Source organism: Malurus melanocephalus, unplaced genomic scaffold (genome assembly GCF_030028575.1).
Source record: "Malurus melanocephalus ecotype Western Australia unplaced genomic scaffold, MMel_1.1 scaffold_134, whole genome shotgun sequence".
NCBI lineage: Eukaryota > Metazoa > Chordata > Aves > Passeriformes > Maluridae > Malurus > Malurus melanocephalus.
The window spans coordinates 810,496-838,271 of NW_026623366.1; the positions used below are offsets into that span (position 1 = coordinate 810,496).

General features: G+C 37.3%; 1 protein-coding gene across 1 annotated transcript; it reads right to left on the bottom strand.

Moving 5' to 3' along the window:
* Window positions 1-362: 362 nt before the first annotated feature.
* Window positions 363-27,399, bottom strand: TRPC6 (transient receptor potential cation channel subfamily C member 6). Its single transcript, XM_057370811.1, has 11 exons — window positions 26,629-27,399; window positions 19,405-19,590; window positions 18,081-18,245; window positions 15,999-16,212; window positions 13,978-14,205; window positions 12,042-12,306; window positions 11,037-11,232; window positions 9,508-9,711; window positions 3,757-3,840; window positions 1,878-1,953; window positions 363-1,106 (listed from the first exon to the last, which is right to left on the bottom strand). Exons 1-11 carry the CDS (start codon window positions 27,313-27,315, stop codon window positions 955-957), a joined length of 2,457 nt encoding a protein of 818 aa, XP_057226794.1. The 5' UTR covers window positions 27,316-27,399; the 3' UTR covers window positions 363-954.
* Between the last annotated feature and the right edge of the window lie 377 nt (window positions 27,400-27,776).

A 27,776-nucleotide genomic window follows, 5' to 3' on the forward strand; every position in this document is an offset into this window, starting at 1 on the left:
ATTTAATGATTTTTTTTAAGCTGCTTTGTCTGCTATGGATAGATCTGAAGAAAATGTAATGATTTGAAGAGGTTTAACTATGGGGAAATATGGTGCCCCATGAATGACATTCTGAGAATTCAAAAGGGTTTGCACCTAACATTTTAGTATCTTTAGTATCTTCCACCACAAATTCAAACCCCTACCCTGCAGGYTGGGAGGTTCAGTTCAAGACATAAAAGATGGAAAACTTGGGACTTGCTCCTAAAACAGACAGGAACATCAATGATTACTTATTTTGGATTAAAGAAGGTTTTTTYCCAGCCTCAGCAATAGCTCTTCAATAAAGTTGGAGAAAAATATTTCTTTCTCAATGCACTCCCACTGGAACCTAGATATCTCACAGGATAGTCCAGTGGTGACAGGGATGAGTAGGGAAAAGTACAACACAGTGCTCTGAGTGTCCTGGTATCTACCTCTACACTGAAATGTTCGTAAATTATTTTAAATCTTACACATTTTAAAGAAAGTCTGTTAGCTGKTTTTTTTGGGTTTTTTGCCTTGTTGGGAATGCTGGAAAAATGAAATAGCTTATGAGATACATATTTAAAAGTCTGGAATTTTACTCTTTCGCTTCACTAAAATATATGTAAGAACACTTACAAAACGAAATTTACAAAAAATAAACAGTTAACATAGGAAAAGTTTCCACTGGAATTCCAAAAGAGATAAATTGAGTACTTAATTTGTCTCAGATCAACTGTTCTTCAGCAGGTAAAAAATAAATATCTTTACTGAAGTGGTATCGTCTCCCTACTGTAGACCTAGAGGATTTGCCACTGTGTTTTTTCAATAAAGAATTGGAATTATTTAATTTCTGAATCTTTTGTAGAAATGTGAGCTAGAGTTGAGGAAAACAGAAATATGGCTTTAAGTGAATTGTTAACATTCTGTTGCATCTCTTAAACACCTCGGTTATCTCTTGYTTTCTTCTTCCTTAGAGTCAATTGACAGCTTTTCCCCAAGTTTCCTTATAAGTTCTGCCAGATCTTCAGAATTTTGAGATTTTTCCTCAAGGAGTTCATACCGGAGACTTGAGATGTCCTGTTTAATTTCCTTCAGTTCACCTGTAACAGATTTTAAAAGATCACAATATTAAGAAATGAAAGAAGAAAACATCATATCCAAGTAGGTTGCAATTATCACAGGTTTTCTCTGTATTTCTTTGTTGAAACAGAAAAGGTAGATATTCCACTGCCCACTGGTGAGTCATAGAATGGACTGAGTTAGAAAGGACCCAGAACAATCATTGAGTCCCTTAAGTGAATAACCCACATRGGGATTTAAACCCATAATGTTGATGTTATTAGCACTGAGCTCTGGCCAGCTGAATATGAAGATGCAGTTCAGGAATTAAACAAATCTGAAGGCAAAAGTGTGAGAGAACACATCAGTTCACAAAACTCACAGAATCTGTTAAGGAAACTGCTGCTCTGTTACAAGAGAGATCACAGAATCACAGAATCACAGAGTAATTTAGTTTGGAAAAGACCTCTAAGATCACTGAATCCAATCATTCATCCAGCACTGCCCAGTTCACCAGATCCTTAAGGAACTAGATGATCTTTGAGGGTCCTTCCAAACCAAACTATTCCATGATTCTATTACTAGATGTAGCAACACGTTTTATAGCTTGTCAGATCAGTGATTGCTTCTGGTGGGAGAGAAGAGACARAAATGCTATCTCCTCTTCAATTTCATGTTAATTTTACATCTTGCTCTTGTAAACATGTCAAGTGGATTAAGAATTTTGGAAACATTATTTTCAATTGCCATATGTAACCACTTTAGTTTGTTTTGATTCTCTGATGAAACATACAATTCATCAACATACTCACCTTCATTGACTTCATCGCTTTCCTTATCTATCTGAGCTTTCAATACGTATCTTTTAATGAGACGCTTCATTATTTTCTGCAGAGCAGGAAGAAGGAAAAAAAGAGTTTTCTTAGTTGGACTAGTACTGTTAYGACATTTCAGATTAAGAGCTCTTGTCCTGGTTTTAGCTGGGACAGAATTAATTTTCTTCTTAGTAGCTGGTACAGAGTGAGTTTTGGGTTTATTATGAGAATAATGTTAATAGCACATTTTTAGCTGTTGCTGAGCAGTGCTTCCCCAAAGTAAAGGATTTTTCATTGTCTTCTGYTCTGCCACTGAGCAGGTGCACAGCAAGCTGGAAAAATGATTGGGACAGCTGAACCAAGCCAGCCAGAGGAATATTTCATACCACAGAGCATCATACTCAGTGTATAAACTGCGGGAGGCTTGGCCTTGAGGGCTGATCACCGCTCGTCCCTCTCTACCTTTCATTACTACTGCAACTGCTATTTTTTTCTTTATTTAAATTAGTGAAGTATTCTTAATTCACAAGTTTTACCTGTTATGATTCTCCTCCTATGTGGTRGGAAGGGGCATGGCAGGGAGTGAGAAAGCAACTGTGGGGTACTGAGCTGACAGCTGGGGTTAAATTATGACATCTCTGTTACCTTTTGTTGCATTCAGACRTTTCAGTGTAGGACTTGGCAGGTTAAAGGAACTGAATGTAAAAATCTCTGCTTTCATCTACAGKAGATATTTAACCTTTATAATTCTGCACATACATATATATATATATGTAATTGAAAGTTAGAAAACTAAAGACAGTCTTATGAATGTTATAAATCACAAGGCTTAACCTACTACTGGAGTCTGTAAGAATGATTAATACAGTCGCAGCTTTGCTGAAACCATCTGGCTTTTATTGTCACCCAAAGATGACAATGACCCTGCTTAGCAGTAGCTAACAGCTAAACCCTTTTGTTGTCAGTTTATTTGAACTTATTTTGATACATTTGCTAAGTTATGTTTCCCAATATTTGGCTTAGAGAAAATAGGACCCAAAATTCTAAGAGTCATTAAAGWATCTCAGCTGGGATTCATCTAACCAAAGGCAGATACTTACTAATGTAAATATACATATCTGTCACTTTTATTTCCCTCAATGGATAAAAAGAGCAAATCTGAGAGCACTGTTCATCTCACACAACTAAAATGGATCAAATAGATGACACCATCAGAATGACTAATCTCTCTGCTAATAATAAGGGGAATCTAGCAAATTTATTGTAAATTTTACCTTTCCAGTAAAAAAAATAATTTTGCCCCTGATTCTCCCACTAGCTCAAATTACCTGAAAAAAACAAGGTATCCAAGTACCTCTTAGGATGTGTCTTTGGGATTAGTATTTTCATAGGGCGTAGTCCATGGCATGATCCTTTTTCATTTTAAAATATAAAACAAACATAGATTTATGCGTCTGCTTTTTCTCCACAATGACAGAGCTGACCAGAGCTGACTGTGAGGTGAATTATCCCCAGATTAATGGCCCGAGACCATCTCTACAGCCACGCTTGCAGGGTCAGCAGCTGTACTACCTATTATGCTAATCCAAGAATGTTTCAAATACAAAGTCACACAACATGTTTATGGTGTAGATTTTTAATCTTAATATCTATCCCAGCATCATAATGAATCGGATGGGAAAATGCGAAAAAGTCAGGGAGTTTTGGAACAAACTTGTGTAGTCACTGCATAATGTAAGAACAGAGCAGAACTAGCCTGCCCAAGGGAAAATCTTTTTTCTGTCTTGCGGTCAATAAAATATACTTGTTTTCTGTAGCCTTTCTCGTTCACATCCTACAACTTCTTGATTTTGTTTAAAAATAAACTGGTTTTTACCTGGTATTGTCTTGGAGGATTGTTTAAACTGTTTAAGTGGATTTCATCTGAGCTTCTTATACTTGATTGCTTYCTTTGACCAAGCTGAAATGGAAACATTATTTAAACTGCAATATAAATAGAAGAACAATGCGCATATATCATGTATATGTCACATGACAGAACATTAACTGTCAATTTTGGGAAGTGTTAAATTGCTGTGGTAAAGTCCTCATACATAATTTTATCACAAGAGTTGATAAAACCCTTCCAGACTGTGATGTAGCAAGGTGAGAATGAGGAGGTTTCCTCCCTTTGCTTCTCCCCCAGGGAGACAGCAGGGACATCTTCTATTAGATTAGGCTTGTATTTTGACATAAAAATTGATTACATCCATTGGCAAAAAACATTCATTGTCAATTAATATAAAGTTTGCACTGAATTTGGAAATTTCTTTTGTTCTTTAGAAAGATTCATTAATCTATTTGTACATACTTGAAAAAAACCCATTAATTAGCTGTTCAGACTATGTTTATTTAACTAACCAAAAGTAATAATATAAGATAAATAGTATATTTAAAATAATTAATATTTCTCTCTAACATATTAATCTACATGTGGATGGAAACTAAAAATGTATGAAAAGGGTAAGTTATTGTTGTTTTTTTCATGCTTGAATAGTGCTTCTTTAAATACTTTGAATACATATTAGAAAACATAATCTTATCAAAATATTTCAACTTAAACTAGGTATCTGAATTATAAKAAAAAATAATGACTAGTGAGTTAACACAATTTTGTAATCACTATTTTTTTCAGGATTTTRGAACAAATAGTACTCTCTTGGGCCTCACCTTTACTACTGGCTTAAAAGAGAAAAACAATCATCCTRGATTTTTCAGCTCCTGGATTTCTCATGCACCATTACTGGAAATAATAGAGTAGGGTAAGAGAAAGCACATGCTTCCTCTGCAGCAGCAGAGGGAAGTTGCCTTGGGTAAAGCTGTTCTAGGCTGTCAACTTGGGCTCCAGTTGTGTGGCTGGTGTCCCTGCACTGCTGGATCCCTGACTTTGCAGCTGTGATACCATTCATGATCCTGTTACCAGTTTATACACAATCTACAAATGAATGTATTTTTAGCATTTAATTTTTAGTATTTACTACATATTTTATTATATATTTTATAAGGRATCTGTCATGCTGGTTACCAGTTTCAAGCTTATCTTAGACTGGTTCACATCACAAAGTTAATTTATTGCTTACTTATAATCTGATTTTCACTTGAAATAGCAAAATTAGTAGCATGTGTTAAAACACTGAAAACCTGCAAAACTAGGCACATCATAACATCTTTATCTTAACCCTCACCCTTCAGCACATTTTTTTAAATGTGAATAATTTACTTTTAATTAATTAATGGGTGACCTTGAAAGTTGGCAGGTAAATTAGAAGTGTGTAACTTCATTAAATCTTCTTACGTGTACAGTAACAGAACACAAGATCCCTTGTAAATTGCTGAATGACCACTTGGTGGCAGAGATTGCCAGTATTTCATTATAACATCTAATAAAACCCTCTTTAAGCTCTCTTTAAACTCTCTTTAAGCTTCATGCCTATGGCTTTTTTCTTTCTCCAAAATTAGTGTTAGAGTACATTCAGCCTGTCACATTGATGACTGACCTCGTATTTTTTAAGTTAACATCTACTGAACATGAGTAACCAGAGGGGAAATTATGTCAATTAAAGAAAACAATTACATAGATCCCAACAAAAATAACTTTTCTCCAAGAGTTTTGTATGAAAGATAAAATGCGCCATATATGGAATATTGCTCCTTGACAAACTTATCTTTAAATTTGCTTCTAATTTTGTCATTCTCTAGAATTACTTAAAATTCAAYGCAATCAGAATAGAAATGTAATTATTGTAGCTGTTTTGTTTCGCACTTTTATTAATGTCTTAAAACAGAAGCATCTGTAGGCTTGGAATGGCAAAACACTGCCCATGCTTGCAGGGAGGGTTCCCAGAAAATTACTCTGTGCTCCTATAACCAGAGGCCACTCATGAAAATTTCAGAAACAGTGTTTTATACTAGGAAAGTGAGAGCTAACATATTTTTCTTGTTTGAGTGAGGGCTTAAAGCTCCTTCAATAAATAGCTGTCCTTTCTTTTCTGAAGGGCCATGTTTTAAGAACAAGGCTTAAATCACCTGCCACTGCTGATTTTTAGCTCAGGAAGATTGACAAGTTCTATGACAGTTGAAAAAGAAAATTTCTCGATCCCAAGGCAATTTTAAAATTTAGAATAAAAGTCAAAGTAGGTTTTCATGCTTTTTTTTTTTTTATTCTCCTTTTCCTTAATTTATTTTTCTCTTTTATTGGTTTGAGTTTCTCATTCGATGCTTAAAATTCCAATTCTAGCCTGAAACAAGAAATCTCTGTTTTTTAATCAACAGCCTGAAAGAAAACATCTTCACAGTCTTTAGCATTATATTTAGATGTGTTTCAGGAAATTAATTTCTGGTGTGCTACACTTTGAACACAGCTATGTAAATTACTTGCTTTTAGCACTGACAGCATCTGGCTTTGTTTTCTGCCAACAGCAATCAGGGCAGAGCTGGAYCTAGGAGCAGAATTTCCCTCATTCCCACCCTAATTCTTGTCTTTACATTCACTCTGAAGCTGCTGCTGCTTTTGCACTGAGAACATGCAGGATCTGCAGCAGAACAATCACCGTGTGGATCTGTGAACCTGAGTGTGTGTTAACATTACTGGGCACTGTAATGCAATGTCTTCTGGCAGTAAACTTTCACTGTCCTCCCAGGCAGGACTTGCACCAGAACAACTTTCCATCTTCCTAAACATGGTTTGGCAACTGGAATGTCTGAGACAAGAGTTTACAGCTATCCTACCCTACTTTGTGAGGAAAAATGCTTGAATAGGGGCAAGCGATTCCTGAACTGAGATACTCTCAATACTGAGTTAAGTTACCCACATTTCACTGGCACTAACACAGCCATCTTCTTGGCTTCCTTATCTTTTGCACAACTCATTTTATTTATAGYAGCTCCCTGCTCAGCAGTCACAGCAGCACCAACCTGCTCAGCACTGAATGAGTCAAAATAAAAATCCCAAAAGCCTGAGAATGCCTTTGAGAAGATGCCATGAAACAGTCTCAACAATAACAAATCGTCAGCAGTGGATCAAAAAGTAACACAAAACCACTTTAGCTACKTTTTRGAAGTGCACAAGATGGCAACATCTYAYAGATTCAGATAAAGTCAACTCCACAGCAYGTGGCAGCCCAAGAARTAAGTGTAAAYACAATCATCTGGCAATATCAGTCAYCCTGCTGCAAAAGCTGWGGAAYGAATAAATGTGAATCAGATGTTTTATGTTTTTCAATGTAAAAGCTTTTCTTCTTAAATTTGATTTGCAGTTTTATAGCTGCTTTGATTGGGGAGCAAACACATTTCATTTAAGATTAATTGTACTACAATCTGCAGTGAGTGTAAAGCATTAATATTTGAAGACTAAAAATTAATTCAGGGTTAGGAAAAAATCTGATAAACAATGTTTTGCATCCTCACAGCTCTCTTTCAGAGGGACTGCTGTAAAAGCTGGCAAACCTGTTACTGTTTTATGCAGAACTGGTAATTATTACACTTTGCATCCTTCTAGAAACATGAATTGCAAGGTTTGAATGGAATGATAAAAATATATCTTCTTTCCTTAGGCTATATAAATTGGACTTTTAAGACACCTGTCTTATGGGAACATAAATTTCATGCTAAAAAGTCATTAAAACAAGCTTATAACTTACTTATGTACTTTTCAAATTCACAAATTAAGTGAATTAGAAAAAGAACCATTTGTTGTTTTCCACCATCACTYAAGTTTAAGTTTATATGCATCTCCTCATATGGGCAGTATTTCAGTGGCAATTTTATCACTCACAGAGGTTTTGAAATCGAGTTGCATTAGGCAGCTTGATGAAAAGTTTTGCAAATGTCAGAGTCATTAAACGCCTGAGAAAATGCAGATCTCTGTTAGGTCTTAAATTAATTAGGATTAGATTTCCCAAATAAAATGAAGTGAGATCTGTGAAACACTAGAAGAATTACTGGTAGTACAGATGAAACATTTAAACCTAATCTTTCTTTGTTGACAGTGTTTGTAATACCTATGTTTGTTTTTAAAAAACTCTTGTAAACTTAACCAGAGGCAGAGGATTTTTCCCTAAAACTCCATTTTTTCCTTTTAGGATTGTAAGCATTTTTTTTTATGTTTTGCTCTTCAACTGGTAACTGTGAAAAAAATGTGCTGCTCACATTTGTGACAGAGAACTGACAGATGCATGTAAATTCTTTASTGGTCCCCAGTCTAATGACTAAAGGCTCTTGACTACAGACTCAAAACTTCTAACATTTAGCAGGCCTCTGCTCTGATCACARCCCATTTTAACAAAGATCCTTCCACATTTAAATTTCCATAGAAGAAAACTTTGTTTCTGCCACCAGGATAAATCCTAACTTCCTTCTTTTTTTTTGTGTGTATATGTTAGCATATGCTCACCTTTCTACCCACTGAATGATCAGCTGCCCTCCATGACTCTTCTTCCCTAACATGTCACAATAGTGCTAGAATAGTGCCAGACTTTACATTTCCAATACCACCCAACATTCCATGTTCTTTTAAGGAAATTGATTTGATTTGTACCAAGACAGTGCAGGAAAAATACACGGACTACACATTCTTTAAGCAAGTCCAATGAACTCAAGTGCTTTTTTACTGCAGCTGTGTAAGTAAAACAGGTAACAAAATGTTTTACAATAAAAGCAAGGTGAATTTTTGGTGGAAGCAGTCACAGGATTGCAAGTAGGAGCTTAGAAACTGCCCAGGCATGTGAGGGTAATGTTAGGAAAACAAAGATCACCTTAAGGTGACATTTGCAAGGGCAGTAAGAAGAACCTCTACTGCTACAACAGCAATGTAAAGCAGAACAAGGAAAATGTGGGCCTATTGCTCAGTGGGGAAGGGATCTAAGTGACAATGGATGAAGGTAAGACTGAGGGAGCTGATACCTTCTTTGCCTCAGGCTTCATCAACAACCTCTCAGGCCTCTGTGCTTAGTGAAGGAATTCAAGGAGTCAGGGAGAACTTGAGAGAATTTGACCCAGGCAAGTCCCTTGGATCCAGAGTGCTCCATCCACACTGAACATCAACCCCCTGCTAATATGCTATCATCTCTGAAAGAACATGGAGATTGAGAGGGGTCCTCAAAGGCTACAGAGAGGCAAATGTCAGACCCACCTTCAAAAAAGGTCAAAGTTATGATTTGAGAAACCTGGGGCTACTCAACCTTCCTTCAGTGACTGGCAAAATAATGGAATGAAAAATGAAATCTCTTGGAGCACATGCAAGAACAGATGGTGACTGGAAAAAGCAAGTGTGCATTTATGAAAAGTAAAATCTGTCTGACCATCCAGATGTCATTCTGAAAAGAAATGACTTGCACATAAGGGGAGAGCTGAAGATATCTTTGGACATGAACTTTAGCAGTTTTAACACTTCTATTCTATTCTATTCTATTCTATTCTATTCTATTCTATTCTATTCTATTCTATTCTATTCACCCACATTAATGATTGACTTCAGTATGAATGAAGTACGTTGCGAAATCCGTGAGCAAAGCAGGGCAACAATAAAAATGACGTTAAAATTTGCTTTATCTTCTAAAATTAGAAGTTAGTATACACAGGATAAAATTACCTTGTTCATCTCTGCATCTTCCTGAAAGCTTTTCYTTTGGCACAAAAATGGTTTAGAAATACATTTTTTTATTCTGATTAGGAGATACAGCAAAGATTTTGGGCTTGGCACTAAGTTGAAGGGTACTGGAAGAGTTCTCCCTTCTTCAAAGTAAGAAAACCAAAGTTTAGCCCTTGCAAATTTCCATTCTACATCAGCATCATCCTGTAAAACAGAAACACAGCTGTTAACACACTGTTAAGACCACTTTGACTGTTGAAGATGCTCTAGAAAAACTTTATGCACATTTTGACTATAATTGGTGGAAGTTCATCTCAACAGATCAAGAACTTGCTTATGATCTATGAAACCCATAATTTCAATGAATTGAACTGTTCTTATTAATCCATTTAAAATAATGCAATTGCAGAAGAACAGAATGGATTTAGTTTAAGTGTTGCTCCAGAGTGATTGCTAATAGTCTGCAATACAGGATCACAGTGACAGACCCTATTAGGAGTCTGTAGACTCTATTAACATGAAGTTAAAAAYGATTAGGTGATTCTTACCTAATTCCTTCCACTTGCTGGATTATATGATTAAACCAGATATGTTATCATCACCATGRTTTATATTTACCAATTGTGATCACCAAAACACTTTATTCCTCCCTGTAATATTTAAGAGGGTCTTCTGCAGAAAGGACTGAAATCAGTTCAAGGTCATGACCCGATATTTTTGTGCCTGTTTTTAGAAGCTGTTTAGTCCAGTCACTGTATTTTGAAAGCTCTAAACCCGGCAGGTTTGCCCTGTGGCCTCCTGAGTCAGAAGAATGTGAACTTCCCTAGACAACATGTTGCTCTTGCTCAAGCTGGACTCACTGCAGCCCCCAGAGAGTTCAACCAGAGTGGAGTCAAAACTGAGTCTGCTGCTTTGGCAAGGGCATCTCCTGGGAAAGTCTGGGGTGGCCTAGCTCCTGGAGATTTGCTTCCTTTTTTCCTAAACAGTGATAATGATTTAGCCATCTGCCTTCCACAGAATRCAGAAGTTCATGCTGATTTTCAGTAGCCCTGCTGATTACTTTGTCAGGTAAAGYTTTGTTCATTGAAGAGCTCTAAAGCAACACTTGTTTCAATGAAAGAACACAGCACTTTAGAGACGTGCCAGCAAAGTCAAGGCATAGGAAGGAGAAATCCTTGTAACAATAAGTACTTTACTTCCCATGTAATTACAATTATTTCCCAAGTAATTACAAACAAGGCAAATAAAAGATTCACAAAGTCACACCATGTAAGCCCATCTTCTTCAAGAACATACAACAGCTCAGCCTCACTTTCTTATTCCACTCAGATTGTAAGCATGAGCCGCCAGGTAATTGCCAGGTATTTCATAATAAAAATGAACAGTTAATATTCTTTTCTAATCTGCTCCCAAAAACCTACGTGCTCCTTTACTTAAATAAGATGTCAGCAAGGAAATTTTCCAGGATATTTAAACAATTAGTTGGAAGAGTAAATGTTGTGGTATTTCATCATAAAYGGAATTTTTACCTCAATTTCCTGGAATGAACTGTTGATCATTGCGATAAGCATGTTCAGTAAGACGATGACCATGGTAACATTATAGACTCCATAAAGGACATAACCAATATTTTCAATAAATTTGTGTTTATAATTGATAACAACTGATTTAACTTCTGAGAGTCCAAATATAGCCCAGAACAATGTTTTGAAACTTTCTTCAACACTAAAAGGAGAAATTGGACACACGCATATGTTATTGAAGAAAAGCTATATATTCTTGTATAAAYTGCCAGTTATAATTTTTATACAATGTACAAATTTTTACATTATCATAATGTTGAACTTCACCTCAGTGCATAAAAGCAGAGTATCTAATTTCATAGGTACAAGCTGTTTCCATAACACGAGATTCCTAATACTAAGGACTGACAGTAAAATCATCTGATTCAGTTTAGGAATTATATACCYATCTGTCAAAGAATATAACAATTCACTTGTTAACTACATTTATCTACATGCTATGAGCTTGCTATTACTTGTGAAAGTAAAGTTTAAAAAATTAGCCTGCAAATRCTTTATTTAAATTGCACCACTAGTTCACTTACTATGAATTATTTCACCATTAATATAACAAATATTCTAAAACTATTAAGAAGGTAGGATATCTGATAGCAGTACATCAATTTTCAAAAAGAGTCTTATGGTCCATAATCTTCCAGTTGAGTTTTTACTATTTCATAATTCCAGGGTAAAGCCATGGTGGGGTAATAGTACGCTTTTTTTTTCAGGTTAGTTAATTTAAATACATGTATTTCCTCTTGATCAGTTTACAAATATACATAAAACTAGGTTCAAACCCCTGAGGTACTTTTTCCTATCTATCTCCATTTTTGAAGACGCGTTTTCCCTTACTTTGATAAACAGATCTCAGTTCCCCACATCCAAAAATACAGCAGTATTGCAAAGAACACTTAATATTTTATTGAGTTATTTTTAAGGAAAAGAAATTACAGTTTACTCAGTTGTACTTACGTTGTGAATGCTTCGTTTTGTTTGGCCCCCAGGTAGTAGGAATAGAGATTAAACATGCCTATCATGAAAGCCACAAACACCATGATAAATATCACCATGAACTTGAAGATGTCTTTCACAGTCCTGCCAAGTGATATCTGCAGYGGCCCAAAGCTCTCGTTAGCTGGTAAGATGTAGGCAATCCGCGAGAAACTCAACACCACCGCAATTGCATACAGCCCTTCCGAGATGATCTGAGGGTCAGAAGGATCCCAGTTTATTCTGGCTGAAARCAAAAGATTAGAATTCCTGTCAGCATTTCAATTTCGTTGCCGGCTGATGTTCAACCTGGTGTGCGTCAAGTTATGTTTGCTACCCTATGGAAAAACCTGGCATTAAATATTCACTAAACTGGCATTAAATATTAACTGTTAATATTATCCATACGCAGATGMTCTCCAAGCAGACTTCAGTGTACCTGCACACATGAAAAAAAAATGCCATAACTAGTTGCTTTTAGGACTTCTGTGAAATTTATAACTTTCCAGTGAAATTTATAAGACTGCAATTTAATGTGTTTCAGAACATATACATTTTAATTGCTCTACTTTTCTGCAGTCTGCAGAAATGTAACTTTATCAGAAATAGCATTGAAGCACAGAAAGAGATAGAAATGGATGTAATTCAGTGTCTGTAGGAAAATATCTAATAATGGTAAGAGAGATGTGGTGGTGTTTAGAGTGAAGACAACAATTCTTTTTTTTTTTTTTCTCATTTGGGCAAAATAGCTTCTTGGACTTCTCAAATATGCCAAGCAAGTTTATTAACATTTTTATCTCTTACTGGTAAAGAGAGTGGATTGAGAAATAATAAAGAAATTTAATAGAGTCTCTGAGCAAATAATATATAAAAGATATATTGACTTTGCTGCCAAAGCAGGTTTAAGAACTTCCTTCATCTCATTGCTTAGTTCTGAACCTGTATGACATTGCATTCTATTTATGGTTGCACCAACACAGATTGGTTTGCAGGACAATATTGTGCCATTGAACAGATTAAAATKATCTAGAAAAGGGATGGGTGACAGTGAGGTTTTTATGATATTAGATCATTTCAGTGCCTGCTATCTAGAAGAGTCTACAAAAAGATGTATAAGCACAGCCAGGGCAACTGAGATCAAATAGTGGCATCACAGAATACACTGAGTTGGAAGGGACCCATTAGGATCATCAAGTCCAACTCCTGACCCTGCACAGTACCAGGTCCCAGAGTCACACCMTGTGCCTGAGAACATCGCCCAAATGCTTCCTGAACTCTGTTAAGCTTGATGCTGTGACCACTGCCCTGGGGACCCTGTTCCAGTGCCCAACCACCCTCTGGGAAAAGAATCTTTTCCTGATATCCAACCTAAACCTCCTCTGACTCAGCTTGTGGCCATTCCTTCAGATCTGGTCACCGGTTACTACAGAGAAGAGATCAGTGTCTGCCCCTCCTCTTCCCCTCACAAGGAAGCTGTAAATTGTAGTGAGCTCCCTCCTCAGTCTCCTCCAGGCTGAACACAGTAAGTGACTTCAGCCACTTCTGTATGGCTTCCCCTCAAGGCCCTGCTCCATCTTCATTGCTCTCCTTTGGGCACTCTCCAGTAGTTTAATGCCTTTCTTATATTGTGGCACCCAAAACTGCCCCCAGCACTTGAGGTGAGGCTTCCCCAGGTCAGAGCAGAGCGGGACAATCCCATCCCTTGTCCGGCTGCCAATGCTGTGCCTGATGCCCCCCAGGACACGCTTGGCCCTTCTGGCTGCCAGGGCACTGCTGGCTCATGTTCAACTTGTCATAAGAAAAWGTGGGAATTTCTTCAGTACTACATTGTGGGAACTATGGTATTGGAGATTTATTAACAGAAAATAAGTTCWTCTTGGMCCAAGAAGTAAAATTTAGTCATGTRCAATCAACTCACCCAAGGTGTAATATTTTATGTTGGGCTCCAGTGTTGGACTTGTCAGATCTTTCATATTTGCATCAACGATGTTCTGGGCTCTGGACGCATGCCAAAATGCCATAAACCTTGCTATGAATGATGCTGCAAAAATTGCTAACATACCAAAGTCAAGCATATTCCATAACTCAAACAGATATTCCTTTGGACCTTGGGACCAAATTTCTTTACATTCAGACCATATCATGCCTGTATAAGACAGAAGGGAGAAGAAGTGTGTTCTTTAATCTTCACGTTTATTTTATATTTTTATTATATATAGCACATGCTCTYGGCTGCAGTCGAACTCAAAACAATTTTGATCAGAGGGAGTTGGAACACMAAATGAAATCCTTGAACCTGCAAATTCATAAACATTCCAAGACTTCTTTCTCATCTGAGTAATAATAACAATCATTTAGACTGCTTTTTCCTGCAAAACCACAAAAGCTTTCCAAGAGAGGAATGGGATGTGAGTATTACCATCTGTTACAGATGCAGGAAGASACAAGAAGAGCAGAAATGCTCTGGCATGATCATATCGTGGTGGTAGAGCTAAAGAAGAACTTACAATTTCTTATTTGCCATTATCCTGAGCACAGACTCTCTTACTGAAAATGAAAACATATGTGACAAATGAGCACTCACACCTAATGCTTCAAAAGGACAAAGGTATCTGATTCCTAACTGTCCCTTAGTAACAAAATATAAAAGACAGCTCTTTCTATYGTGAAAATCCTTTTCTTTTTTCAAGATAAAAACTATATAATTGCGAAGTATATTTCTAAGATTCTTAAGAGAATTAATAAAAAATTGAAACTAGTAATGTCATTAATTTTACACTTAGCAAATTGAAAGAACTTTTCATCATTTTCAGAAAATGACAATAATAATGTCAATTACAGTAGCTAAATTCAGTGTTACATCTGTATGCATGAATCAATTTTTCATAACCTGTCGTGCTTGACACTGATATAAAAATAGATTAAATTTGCAACCTAGAACTTCAAAWTGATGAATTATTACTTACTTCATTRTTACCAAATGAAAATACTGATATTTATGGGCTTTGGAAATCTAAGTGCTACATTATTCTTTAAATACACAATTACATTAATTTATAAGCAGCTTTACAGTTAAATAAATAAATACTGCCAATGTCTTTTAAAGCTGTAAGAATCAGTTGGTATACAAATTTCAATCACACTGAGATCATAAAATAAAAATATTTCACATGCATAAGCTCTTGAATGGACAGCTTGAATTTAACTCTCACACATTACTGACTTAACTAAYAACCAGAACCCAGATTCTTGAAATATTGGGCATATAGACCCTACTGGAATAAAAGGGAGTAGACTTATAAATAAGAATCTGACAGCAAAAATAATTTGGCAAATTTTATTGCCAAAATGTGTGGAGTTCTGTGCTCAAGTTCTGATGCTGAATAGTTCTACATCATTAAGTTGAACAGGTCAGGTCAGAATACTACTCACAGCACTCCTTTAATTCCTGTGTTGGGATGGAGAAATCTGCYACCAAATGTTCCGGGCTCTATATTYTTCTTCTCTTGTGTCACTAATCTATTCAGCTAAACACTATTAGCTCTGCAGGCATACTTGCAAAATAAGAGAATTTTAGCAGAAAAAGACAATTGGACACATAAAAATCTTGGCTCATCATGTAAAAATATTTCCCCTTGGAAGCTGACACTGTGACTCAACCCTCCCCCAGAAAACAGGTAGGCACTTTGCTTTGATATTCATAAAACTAAATTCAGATAATGTAGATTTCACCTAAATATTTAGTCTGAATGTTTGTGATCAACTAGATACTCGTGAATCCTGCTGACATCCAGTAAAAAAACATCATGTCCATGTGGGAATGCAGGCAGCTGAATACACTCTCTTTTTTGCAATTTTTACACAAAACATAAATAGGAAAGGATTCAATTGGGTTCAGCTTGAAATCACAGCAAGACAAATTAAASCAAAAATTTTTACCTATTACCCAAGAAATAATGAGCATCTCCATCCATGAGAAACAGGATGTTTTCATCCTAAAAAGCTGCTTTACATTGTCTGTTGTTTCATTAGGTCGGAGTTTGGTGCCATCGAACCTGTCAGCTGCATTCATGACAAGCAGACCAAGAAAAATGGTGAAAGAGGCTGCATGGGCTACAAACTTCATAAAAGGTCCACGCATTATCCTCCCCAGCTGCAACAAAGATTATAAAACACAAGGATATTGCACTAACTTATTCCAAATAAAATATATGCACAAAGAGCAATAACACAGATAGTCATATGTTTCAGTAATGCAAAGGAATAAATATTTGAAAACACTTATACACCATGATGCCCTGTTTACATCATCTTTAGAAGTTTCTGTTTATTTGCTATTTTCAGAAGAATAAACTATCAGTTTCATTGTTAGGATATCAGTGATAGATAACAGTGAAACTGAAATTAAAAAATATATTTTTTAACTTAGTGATTTGAAATAATATTGTAATTATTTTGTGACATTTATGTCTATTATAGATAATCAAGAGAAAAATCTATTATAACTGCTGCATTTCTTAATGCCAACCAGCTTCATTATGAGGCAAGACAGAAAGTAAGATTTTGACACACTTAATAAAAGTATTAAGCATYATCACCATGAGTGAATTATGAAGAAAAAGAATTCCATTTCCTGACTTATGTGATACTCAATTTAGCACAGATCTTGTGCCATTTTCCCAACTTATTTTCTTTTTTAAAAAAAGTTGTGATATCTCAAACAGTTGTATTTGTAATACTGTAAAATCCTAATTTTCTCCTGACTAGTACAATGGAAAAGTTCTCAGCTTTCTAATGACTAAGAACAACCTAAAAAAATGGTTTAGYGCAACACTTAAAAATCCAGAAGTTCTATAGAAACTCACACAAGGTTGAACTTTGAGCAATTCTTTGCTTTCTTTTTGAAAGTGCCTGTATGAATATCAAAAGTATTAGCTTTTCCACTTAGTAGGCAGCTGCAGAAAAGTACTTTTTAATTTTAGACTAACTGTATTTGTGTATGACGAATAAATCATTGAAAAAAGAAAATAACAGTGAAGTCACTACTATAGCAGAAAATCAATTACTGAAATGTGTTGAATCTCAAGGTGTGTTTTAAGACAAAAGTATTCGTAAAACCCCTAGTCACAATACCAAAAAGTGAAAATAATGGAACKGATTTTTATTGTCTAGACTGAAAGAAATTAAAAAATATGGCAAAACTAAAAAGGCCCACTGTTCTCATCTCAGAGAACAATAAAAAAAAATACACAAAGACCCCAGTCCTCTTTCAACCTTCCAATTCCCCTGAAATCATTGTGTGAGCACAGGATTCAACCTGCTGGAATTGTGTATCTTCTATTGCAAATGTCGGGCAATCCTTATAGGATGCCATTTGTTCTCTCTATAACATGCTTTCAAGGGAGATTTTTCATTAGTGTCCACTCAAAATGAACCAGGAGATTCAACACAAAGTTCCRTGAGGCCAGAAATTGCAACACATTGTTACAGGGAAGGCTTTCCCTGCTGCAGATAAACCAAACCAGATATGTTGGCAGTGCCCAATCTCAGACAGCATATTGCATGTGAATACAGGGCAAGCTGTGTAACTGCTTTGAAGACCTCATGAAATATGATCAATGTTAAAACTGTCTTGACTCTATCTATTTATTTTTAATTATAGAAAAAAAATTGCCTTTGAAGTAATTGGAATCAACCCACGGCTTGAACTTAGTTTAGCTCTGAATCAATACAAAATTAGTATCCTCTGCATCTGCCTGCTAAGGCAAGAGCTTCATGAAAAACTGTTTGACTCATTGTTTGTAAARTAGGATTTCTACAAGGCAGCTCTTGGTCAACCATGTTAACTTAGTTTACTATATATTGCAATTAACACAACGCATTTACCTGTCTTAATTACAATTGTCTGAACATGCAACCTCGCACCATTCCATTCTAACCTGACTTTAAAATACTGTTTCTGACAGGAACCAGCGTGCAGAGGAGTTAACAGAATGCCCTGACAAGGTTTCCCGGGCTGACCTTACTGCAGGGAGCAATCCAATAGGCCATGGAGAGGAAGGGCAGTCCCACCGCTACCGCCAGGACAACCAGAAACTTCACTGCCATCGTCTGCTGCCGCAAACCCGACAGATTCTCGTACCAGATCGAGAGGAGCTGCTGCTGGCAGTTTGGATGTGCTACGAACTGCAGTGAAGAAACAGAGCACAAAAAAAATGCTATCAGAGTAAATGCTGTTAAAATACAGCCATATGAAGTGCATTAACAATGCTGAAATTGAAAAAAATGCAGCCTATATTCAAAGGAGCATTAACAAGGGCATAAGAAAAAATTTTGTGATAAGCCAAACCTCCCAGCAAACAGGCATGTTACCATCAGCAACAATAAATAATTTTAAAAACTTATTAACACTGTGTTCCATTACAAACTAGTAATTTCATCTAACGCTAATTTACCTAGGCAACTGTATATGTTGCTGACCTTTACAATGTTAATTTTACTGCTTCAGAAATTCTGAAACTTTAAGCCTTTGAATCTGAAAAAAATGCTACTTAATTTTCACATATGAAAGAAAGAATATGTCATATTTTCATATGTTAACATACTGTTTTTCTCAGCTGGCATAAGAAAACAGCTGTCACATTTGCAGGAAATCAGAAAATGATTATTTATAACTTGGTTCTGGAAGCATTTGGACAAACTGCAAAACTGGGAAGTCTGTCCTATAAGGCTCTTTGTGTCCTCTGAATGGAATAAGAAGCAKCTTGCAAAGGCAGATATTAAAAAAAGAGCAGATTCTTGTGTACTGTACATTTTTAAATCTAGATCTGTAAATCAGATTAAAATTTTAATTGAATGTAGTATTTTTTTTCTACAATTTTTCTCTGTACTTAAAAGATGACTGCTTGAAGGTGCAAGACCTGCCTTTATTGAGATAAGAGAAAGTATCGCAAGAAAAATCACATTTGCAGAAGCATTAAGACTCAAACAGTTTGAAGGACCCAAGCTCATTTTTCATTACTTTGGAAGTAGTGAAAATTTCTTCCATCTTAGTTTTTTTTTTCTTTCAAAAACTGATTTAAAATCAAAATACGTATCTAAAACTTTTGCATATAACACATTGCTTCAGTCATTTGCTCTTATACTCACTGTGACCAGCATTCACCCTAAATACCTACTTCTTGTTTGTATTGCAAGCAAGAATTTTTTTGATTGTAAAACACACTGTGCAAAAGGGCACAAATATTCATTTCAATGTTGTAGGCCATAAAAACATCACATTCAATGATAGCACAATTTTATACCACCATCATGACATGCCTGTTTGATCAACACAATTGCTTACTTTTTTAACTTCATACTTGATAGCGAGTTTTAAGCGGCTAAGGCTGGGGCGACCGTGCTCTCCATTATTATGGCTCATCTCCACATCACCATTCAAAATTGCTTCCACTTCTTCTGTATTTCTGCACAAATCAAGCAGTCCCACTACRAAATCTTTGCATTGCATAGACAGTTTCTTGTAATCATTCTGGAAAACAGGAGCAGAAAGAAAAAACTTGCTGATAAGATCCAACATGAGAGGAATAGCTCTGYGTCCCATCTACACCTCTGTGAACATGAACAGCTTCTTTGCATCTTGTTATTGCTTCTTTTTCTCCTAAATGTTCAAAGATTGGGATTCATCACACCTTGGTTGTCTTGTACATCTACATTATCAATTTTCACATCTGAGTCATTCTTCTAGACTTGCTCTAGAGGCAATTAAAGTAAAATAAAAAACCAAAACACTTTTAGAAATGTTGCATGACACATTGAAATGTCCAGGTCAAGTTAAGATGAATAGCACAGGGAAATTTTTTCTACTCACTGTCACAAAAGTCTAGATAACTAGCTCTGATGTATGAAATCGTACTTATTAGGGATTTCAATTGGACAAGAGGAGCATCCTACACAGAACACATCTAAATTCCCAACCTTCTTCAGAATTTCATAAATATACAGAATTTTCTTAGGTCTAAACTTAYTCTTGTAAACTTTGGCTTTCTCATTTTTCAACATCTCTTCTAGCTTGCAATTACAAGATCTGATTGCTGTTCTCCAGCAACACTGCCAGCAGTGCTACAGCTAGTGTGATGCCACATCTCTGACTGCAACTCTGCTCTAGCTCAGGCACCTCATTAGAGATTTCACCGTGTGAGCCAAAATACTGCCCTGCAACTGCAGATTCAGTTGCTAATAGCTTGAACTACCAAGTGTTTTCCTTCCTTGGGCATTGTTTTCCAAAAGATGTAAGTCAAAACAGAAAAAAAGGTATTTTGATCATAGCAATCCACAGTTCATCAACCACTCTTTACACGCAGCTGTGTTTGGGCCGTAAAAGATGAATATAGCTAGACAGACAGGGAGTTAGATAAAGACGTATATCTAAAGCTAAAAAAAATCTCACAAGAGATTTACTCATGCACATGTTCWACAACTTCTGCTATTTTTGTGATTTCTGCTCATTTTAATGTATTAAAAACATGAAATCACTGTAGATTTTTTCCTAAACAAAAGGATGGGAAAAACCTCCAACCACCCCACATCACACAGGGCTGCTCACACAGTCTCTGGGGCATGTTCAAAGTAACTTCCTACAAATGCTGTTATTACAGAGACACATCTCCACCTCTWSCAGTCTGYTCTTCAGAGTATTTCCCCTTCTTCCACTCTTAGTTTCTATTTAGCCCCTTCTTTTTAAAGACTTCCTTCATCCTAACTGCCATCTAATGCATCSAATACTTCATCCTGAAAGAGAAACCATTATGTTGAGCATACAGGATACCCTAATTTATTTGCTCAGGGTGTACTTCATGCATCTTTGTGCTTTATTACCCACAACACTACAATAACAGTTTATTACTTGGMTATATTAAAGGATTGCATCCAAATTTTGCACTGCACTTTACTTAGATGGATGCAAACATTCACAACAAATATTTACAGGCACTATCTTACTTCTACATAAAACTGCTGGTGATTTATTTTTTTAAATAATATAACATAGACAAGGTAACTCAGATCTGTCATAAAACAGAAAGGCACTTCAATGTCATTTATCTACAAAGACAACAAAAGCTAAACAGTAAAACTAATCATTTCCTATCATTCTGAGTAATTTTTTGTCACATTGCTTGTTTTCCCTCTATTCAGATGAAGAATTGGAGAGGTTAACCAAAATCCTGACTTCTGGCACYACAGAAAGACATTTTTGAGAGTAAAAGATCACCTTCTGTTTGGCTTTCGTTTTTGTGGCAGAAGCTAATATTCAGTATTCAATTTTTTTAATATATGAATTTTCTTTTCCAAATGAAAGGAAAATGAACCATTTTAAATTAACAGACAAAAGAAAAACATAGAGGCAACCATACACCCTTGTATGACTAGGTACCAACTTATCCAAAGTRATATTTGACCCTTGAATATCAGATTAAAAAATGAATAATTTTCAATAAACAGAGGAAYAATATAATTCGGCTTTCACAATAACAATTAAAAAGTATTATATTATATTACTAGGTATATATTTTCTGGTAGAAGTACATACATCCTCACTCACACATGCTGTTCATCAGTATTTTCCAGCTCAAGTGACTGACACCTGACACGCACTTTCAAAACAGTGTGTGAGGAGACCATCACTCCACAGGGCAATTATTCCTTCTGAACTTAGGTTTGTACACAGTACCATGGTATAAATTAGCACCCAGTAAATTCATCCATAAACTCTATCAGTTTATTTTCTCATCTGAAAATGCAATAAAACAGTTCCCCCTCCCATTAAATACTGCCACAGATGTGACCAGTGGTGGTAGCTGAGCTGAAAAGTTCTTGGCAGTCGTGTTATGGCAAACAAGCTTTGGGAAACTGAGCGCTGCCCATCACTGCCTCCACCTCAGCCTTGGCACAGGCAGAGCCTGCTGACGGCAGAACAAAAATGAAACGATTGCAAAAATGACTGATACACTCMTCAAAGTCTCTCTGACACACACACATATGAAGTTCCACCTTCCTGAGTCTCACATGTCTCTCACCATTTATGTGAGCTAAGGGATCATGGCAATTTGTTTGGCTTAACTTATTTTCCAAAGTGGCCAAAGGCATGGATAATTCCTTTACTACATGTTGTAAACTTATTGATTTAAATTTAGGGATTTAACACTACTTTAACTTTAAACTTAGTGATTTAAAAAAACAAACCAAAAACATTCCTGGGAAACTTCAGATGGTAGTATGGTAGTTAGCAATTAAATTCCAGTTGGAAGCTCTAAAAAGGACCAGCCCTAAATTCTGTAGTAAAGCATGTGTGCTTTATTCTCTGTATGTGACAACATTGGTGCAGGGCTCCTCAGCAGTTTAGGAAAAAACAAATTGTGCCGAATTTCACCACACCAAGCATGAGAGGGCAGTACGAGCTGTTCCCACGCTGCAGAGGGAAGGTGGTAATTTGGGGTGAGSACTGTGGGGGATGAGGAACCAGGGGAACAAGATGCTGCTGGCAGAGGGGTGAGGACAARAGCAGCAGTGCTGAGTGAGTCACCAGCCCATTTTGTTTTCGTGGCAGCTGCAGACTGTCTTGGGGTTCTGAGTAGGGCMGAAGCAGGCTGCAGTCACTCTGAAACCTCAGCTGCCCATGCTCTGCCTTCCTCTGACCATGGAGAAGGAGAGCATGGCCAGGAGAGCTAAGCACATCATTTCCCTTTCAAATGTGCCCCTTACTCCCTCAGTGCTTCACTCCTTCTCTAAAAGATGCTTTAGCTTTTCTTTAAGAAAGCTGACAGTAGCTATAGTGAAGACTGGGATCCCATTTCTGTAGTGTGAGTTGTATAAATGAAAAAAAACAAACCAGAAAAACAGACTTTGAGATGCTAAATTGAATTTTGCTTCTTGTCAGAAAAGCAAACTCAGATGACCTTATTAGGCGGATTAATTTACAGCAAACATACCTACATTTAACTTAAAAGTACATTTTCCATACTGTCCCTTTTAACAATAAACCATTCAGCTGCCATTATARTTGCAGTGGACTTTATAATAAATGCTAATCATATCCACTTTGAACAGCACTGGGCCACAGCTGTCCCTCTCAAAACTCCATGCTACGTCTCTGCAGGACATTTGTCATCTATTACCTACATTTTTATAGACATAGAAAAGATATTAACATTTAGGTGGGCAAGGCATTGAGATGACAGAAAATATGAGCACCATTTCCAAAAATAAAAATATTCTACATAATATCAAACTTTGTAAAACTGCACACTAAGCCATGTACTGCACATGAATTGAGGCAATCTCAAGTGCAAGTACAGGCAATGGGGTTGGAGCTACCTGATCTTTAAGGTCACTTACAACCTAAACCATTCTATGATTCTATGACACAAAACTAAATTAAAAGGTCTTCAGAAAACCCTGAATATCTCAGAATTACTCAGGAAGTCTGAATTAGGTATTTGCTTCGAACGGAAATATTTCTACACTGTGCTTGACTCATCTGTCCATTTAGTCTTCCTTCAGAAGTAATCTACCTTTTTTTAAATTTACTCCTAACAAAAGTGTTCTTCCAAAACACTCTTAAATACTGCAACATTTTTAACATCTGCAACAAARTGCAAAAGGCATGTAATACCAGATGACACGACTGCACAGGTTTGTAGAAAGAAAGGTGTTTATTYCAGAGAATAGTGGTTTCCACTGATTGTGGCATTTCCTATTTCGTGTGAATCACAGTTTCATGGTCAGTGTTCTCCCTAATATTAGGAAAGAGAAACAATTTACAGGGCAGTCATAAAGCAACCAGCATCACAGTTTAGCATGAGCCTTTCTATTGTCTCTGAGGAAGTCCTGGAAATTATCTGTCACTGGCTCCTGTAGGCAACCCCTTGAAAGTTCCCCTGCAACAACACCCCATCAGCACTCTGAAATAAGTGACTTAAAATGGTGTATTACTAGAAAGTTTAGTTTCCATTTAGGTAAGATTTGAAATACTTTAMATGGCTCAGGCTAACCCTAGGTGGAGCCAAAGATTTGCCATGTCCCCCTAACCCATGCACAAAAAATATACTTGTTTTGATTACACTAACACATGTAATACATTTTTACCAAAGCCACACTTTTACGCAGTGACTATATTCTCCAAATAATTGTGTCAAACTCCTGAAATAAAGCAAGGGCAACAATTTTTTAAGATTAATTGCTGCAAGCAGGGATATGAGCTTGCAGGAGTACAAGTAAGCCCAGACTCTGTAAAGCTGACAGCATCCATTTCTTGCAACTTTTACACACTTGTGGTGCCTCCACTGAACCTAAGGCAGGTATTTTGCAGTCTATTCCCTGGCCTGTCTAGATATTGTAAATGTCACTGCTTATCAATAGTGTAAATGTCAGCTCTCATCAGTTCAGTAATAAATGTACTCCACAGTCTTYAATATTTATCCAGAACCACCACATGGTTTTAGCATCTATAAAAATGTTCCCAAAAGACCACATGTTGCCAGCTGCTGCTCCTGGTGAAACCTTAAATTAATGGAGAGTTAAATTTCTATGTTGYCTTGTGCTTCTGCTCCTCACTGTTCCTACTCCCCTCCACTCTGTCCAAAGAATATGTACATTCCCAGCAGAGCCTGGATGATTMATGCCCAGCACTATGGAGCTGCTTTGTCTCTCATCCAGCCTCCTGTTTCTGCTGAGGGACAATATTCAAAATCGGTTTAAATGCTTTGTACAAGACTGTACTAGAAGTGAAGCTGTCATTTTAGAGAAAGCAACTGAGGCAAAAGAGGAACTGGAACAACAGAAGTCACYAAAGAAGGATCTCCTCATGGTACTGCAGAAGTTTGYTCTGTAACCCAGCCCTCTCAGGTTCTCATCTGTGTGCTCCATTCCCTGCCTGGTGGCTCCAWGGACAAATGTTGAGCTCCCAGTCATCTCAGTGATCATATACTGCAGCATACACTTCAAGGTTACCTCTTGCTGCAGTTCYAGATGATGATTTTATTTTTGTTTATAATGATCTTAGTGTCACTCCARCTGTTGTAAAGGGAGTGATACAGTCCCTACAAATCAGACATGCTATTTATCTCAACATAGCTGCAAACTTAACAGGCTGCACTTATGGTTTATGAAAAATGGTTTTCAGTTCTGTTCTAAATTCATTCCACTTTAAGTTAATCAAGTCCTTTTGTTCCTATCAGCAGCTGCTAAAGAGAAAGAAACAAGTACGTGGCTTCAATACTCTTYTCAGAGCTGTGCATGAAATCAGTGGATGAAATCTCAGTCCACTGAGGTCCTAAAAATTTCTGCCAGGGACTTCATKGGGCAGATATGCATCTTCTGCAATAAACTGAAATGGTTGTCCCAATATTTTKGGTTTTTCTTCTCTGTTCCCATTTAAGTTGTCTATCTGCTGTTTTTAAGATCGCCTTGTACATTCCTCCTTATTTTCCCTCTGCAATAAATATTTCAGATTCTTGAAAGAGACAGGTGACACAAAGATACACCTATGAGCACAAGTCCAGAGGAATTCGTTCAGCAGTTCATTCATTCAGCATCTCAGCTCACGTTGGCTGAGTAGAGACAGGTTCACAGCCTTGTGAACTGTACCACTGATAAGATTAAAATATTGATCATGACAACTTCAAACACCTGCTAACACAATGCTGGTAATGACTCTGTTACTACTTTAGAAGGGGGTTGATCTCCTGCTAGTGAAGTCCACAAACATTGCTGTGTCACAGTAGCATCTGCTTTCAAGAGGGTTCCATGAGGCAAACCCAGCCTAAGTGATTTAGCCAACCCAAGTCATAATTAACATTGGCAATGTTTACACAAGGCCTGACTTGGCATTTACTGATAGAAAAAAGTTTACATTCCTACTGCCTTAACTCATACTTCAAGAATCTATGGAGTCTGGGTCTCAGCTGTTAATATTTTTTTCCAAAAACATGCATGTATGAAATATTAAAAATTCTGTATAACACTAAAATTTAGAAAGTCTTTCAAAGTTAAAAAGTATTTTAACTCTAGAGAGTTCACATATAAAACATATAAGTACAAAGAAGTGAACGAGAGGAAGAAGTGAACAGACCTACCAGAAAAGCACATTAAAAAAGGAGGACATTTATTTAGAGTCCTCTTTATGAATAAATGCAAAACATTGTAAGAAGTATGAAAGCTTCAAGTCYGAATACAAGGAACTAATGAGAATGCACAAGGRTTTAAGAGAATCATGCAATTTTTCYGTCATAAGTGACTAAAATGTACCACTTCAGTCTCCTCTTCCCCCTTGTTAAGCCAGCTTCAGCCACGGGTCTGAAGTTCCTCCTTTACTCTCCAGCCTGACCCGAAGTAGAAAAATGGTACATTCTACACAAACAGCATGAATTACAGCCAGCACACAGCAATAAGACATTCACAAAGATTTAAATCTTCCATTCACTAAACAACTCTATCTTTTCCCACATTATCTTGCTGATTAATGAAGGATAAAGTTTGGTGCGTCTGTCAGGATGAGTATCCGTCTACTCACCTTGAACTCTTTTTCAATGTTGGCAAGCACGGCCAGCTCATTGCTGAGCTCTAAGGCAGTCATGACAGGGTCTTCACTGGACAAAGACAGGTAAGCGGGGCTGGCCAGACCTTTGTAGGCATTGATCCTGGACCTAGAATGGCTGAAAGAGTCATGCTTTTGTTTCTGGTTGCACTCGGCGCACTTGCAGAAATAGTCATGGGGCCTGTCGATGCGAGCCCCCTTGCGCAGCAGGGTGTGCACAATCTCGTACTCGTGGCAGTGCGCGGCCAGGATGATGGGCGTCACGTCGTGGGAGAACCGCGTGCCGTCCTCGTCGTACGCGTAGAAGTCATCGTGCTGCAGCTCCGACTGGCTGGGGCTCAGGGCCAGCCTCTTGCCCTCGGCAAAGGCAGGATGGTTCAGGATGGCTTCCACAATCCGAACGTAGCCTTTGCTGATGGCCAGCAGCAGGGCGTCCCCCACCCGGGCCAGGTTGTCCTTCTTGAGCAGCAGCTCYGTGATCTCCAGGTGCTCGTTGGCCACCGCCAGCTGCAAGGCGTTCTGCCCCATGTAGTCCACGCAGTTCACGTTGAGCGAGGGACATTCCTCCAGCATCTTGCGCACCACRGGAATATTTCCATACTCTGCCGCGTCCAGAAAGCGCTCCTCGTCCAGGGAGAGGCTGGTGGAGTGGTCATTGAACATGTAGGCTGGCCCGCGGCTGGCCTGCCTCCTGCCCTTCTCCCGCAGGATGGTCTGTCGCCGCAGCGCCAGTCTGTTCTCGTTGCCCCGGCTGTGAGCACACAGACAAATTATTTATTAGTTCTTCTTTACGCAAGGGCATAGMCATTTTGAATAATAATTATTCAGTTTGAATAATAATTATCTGCTGCGAGTTTTGAATGTAGCAGGGAGACCAGAAACCCTAACTTGGATGCATTTTGTAATTAGGGAATCAGCAGCCAGCTACATTTTATTTCAACAAGAAGAAAAAGCTGTCATCAATCATCATTTAAAACTGCACTTTTTTCCTTGTTTTGTCCTCACAGCTCAGAGCGAGAACAAGCCACAGTGTAAAAGGAGTCAGCAGCCACGGGATGAGGAATGAGGGATTGCTCAGGACAGTGGGGCACACAAAGATGGAAACTYTCTAAACTTCTGCTTCA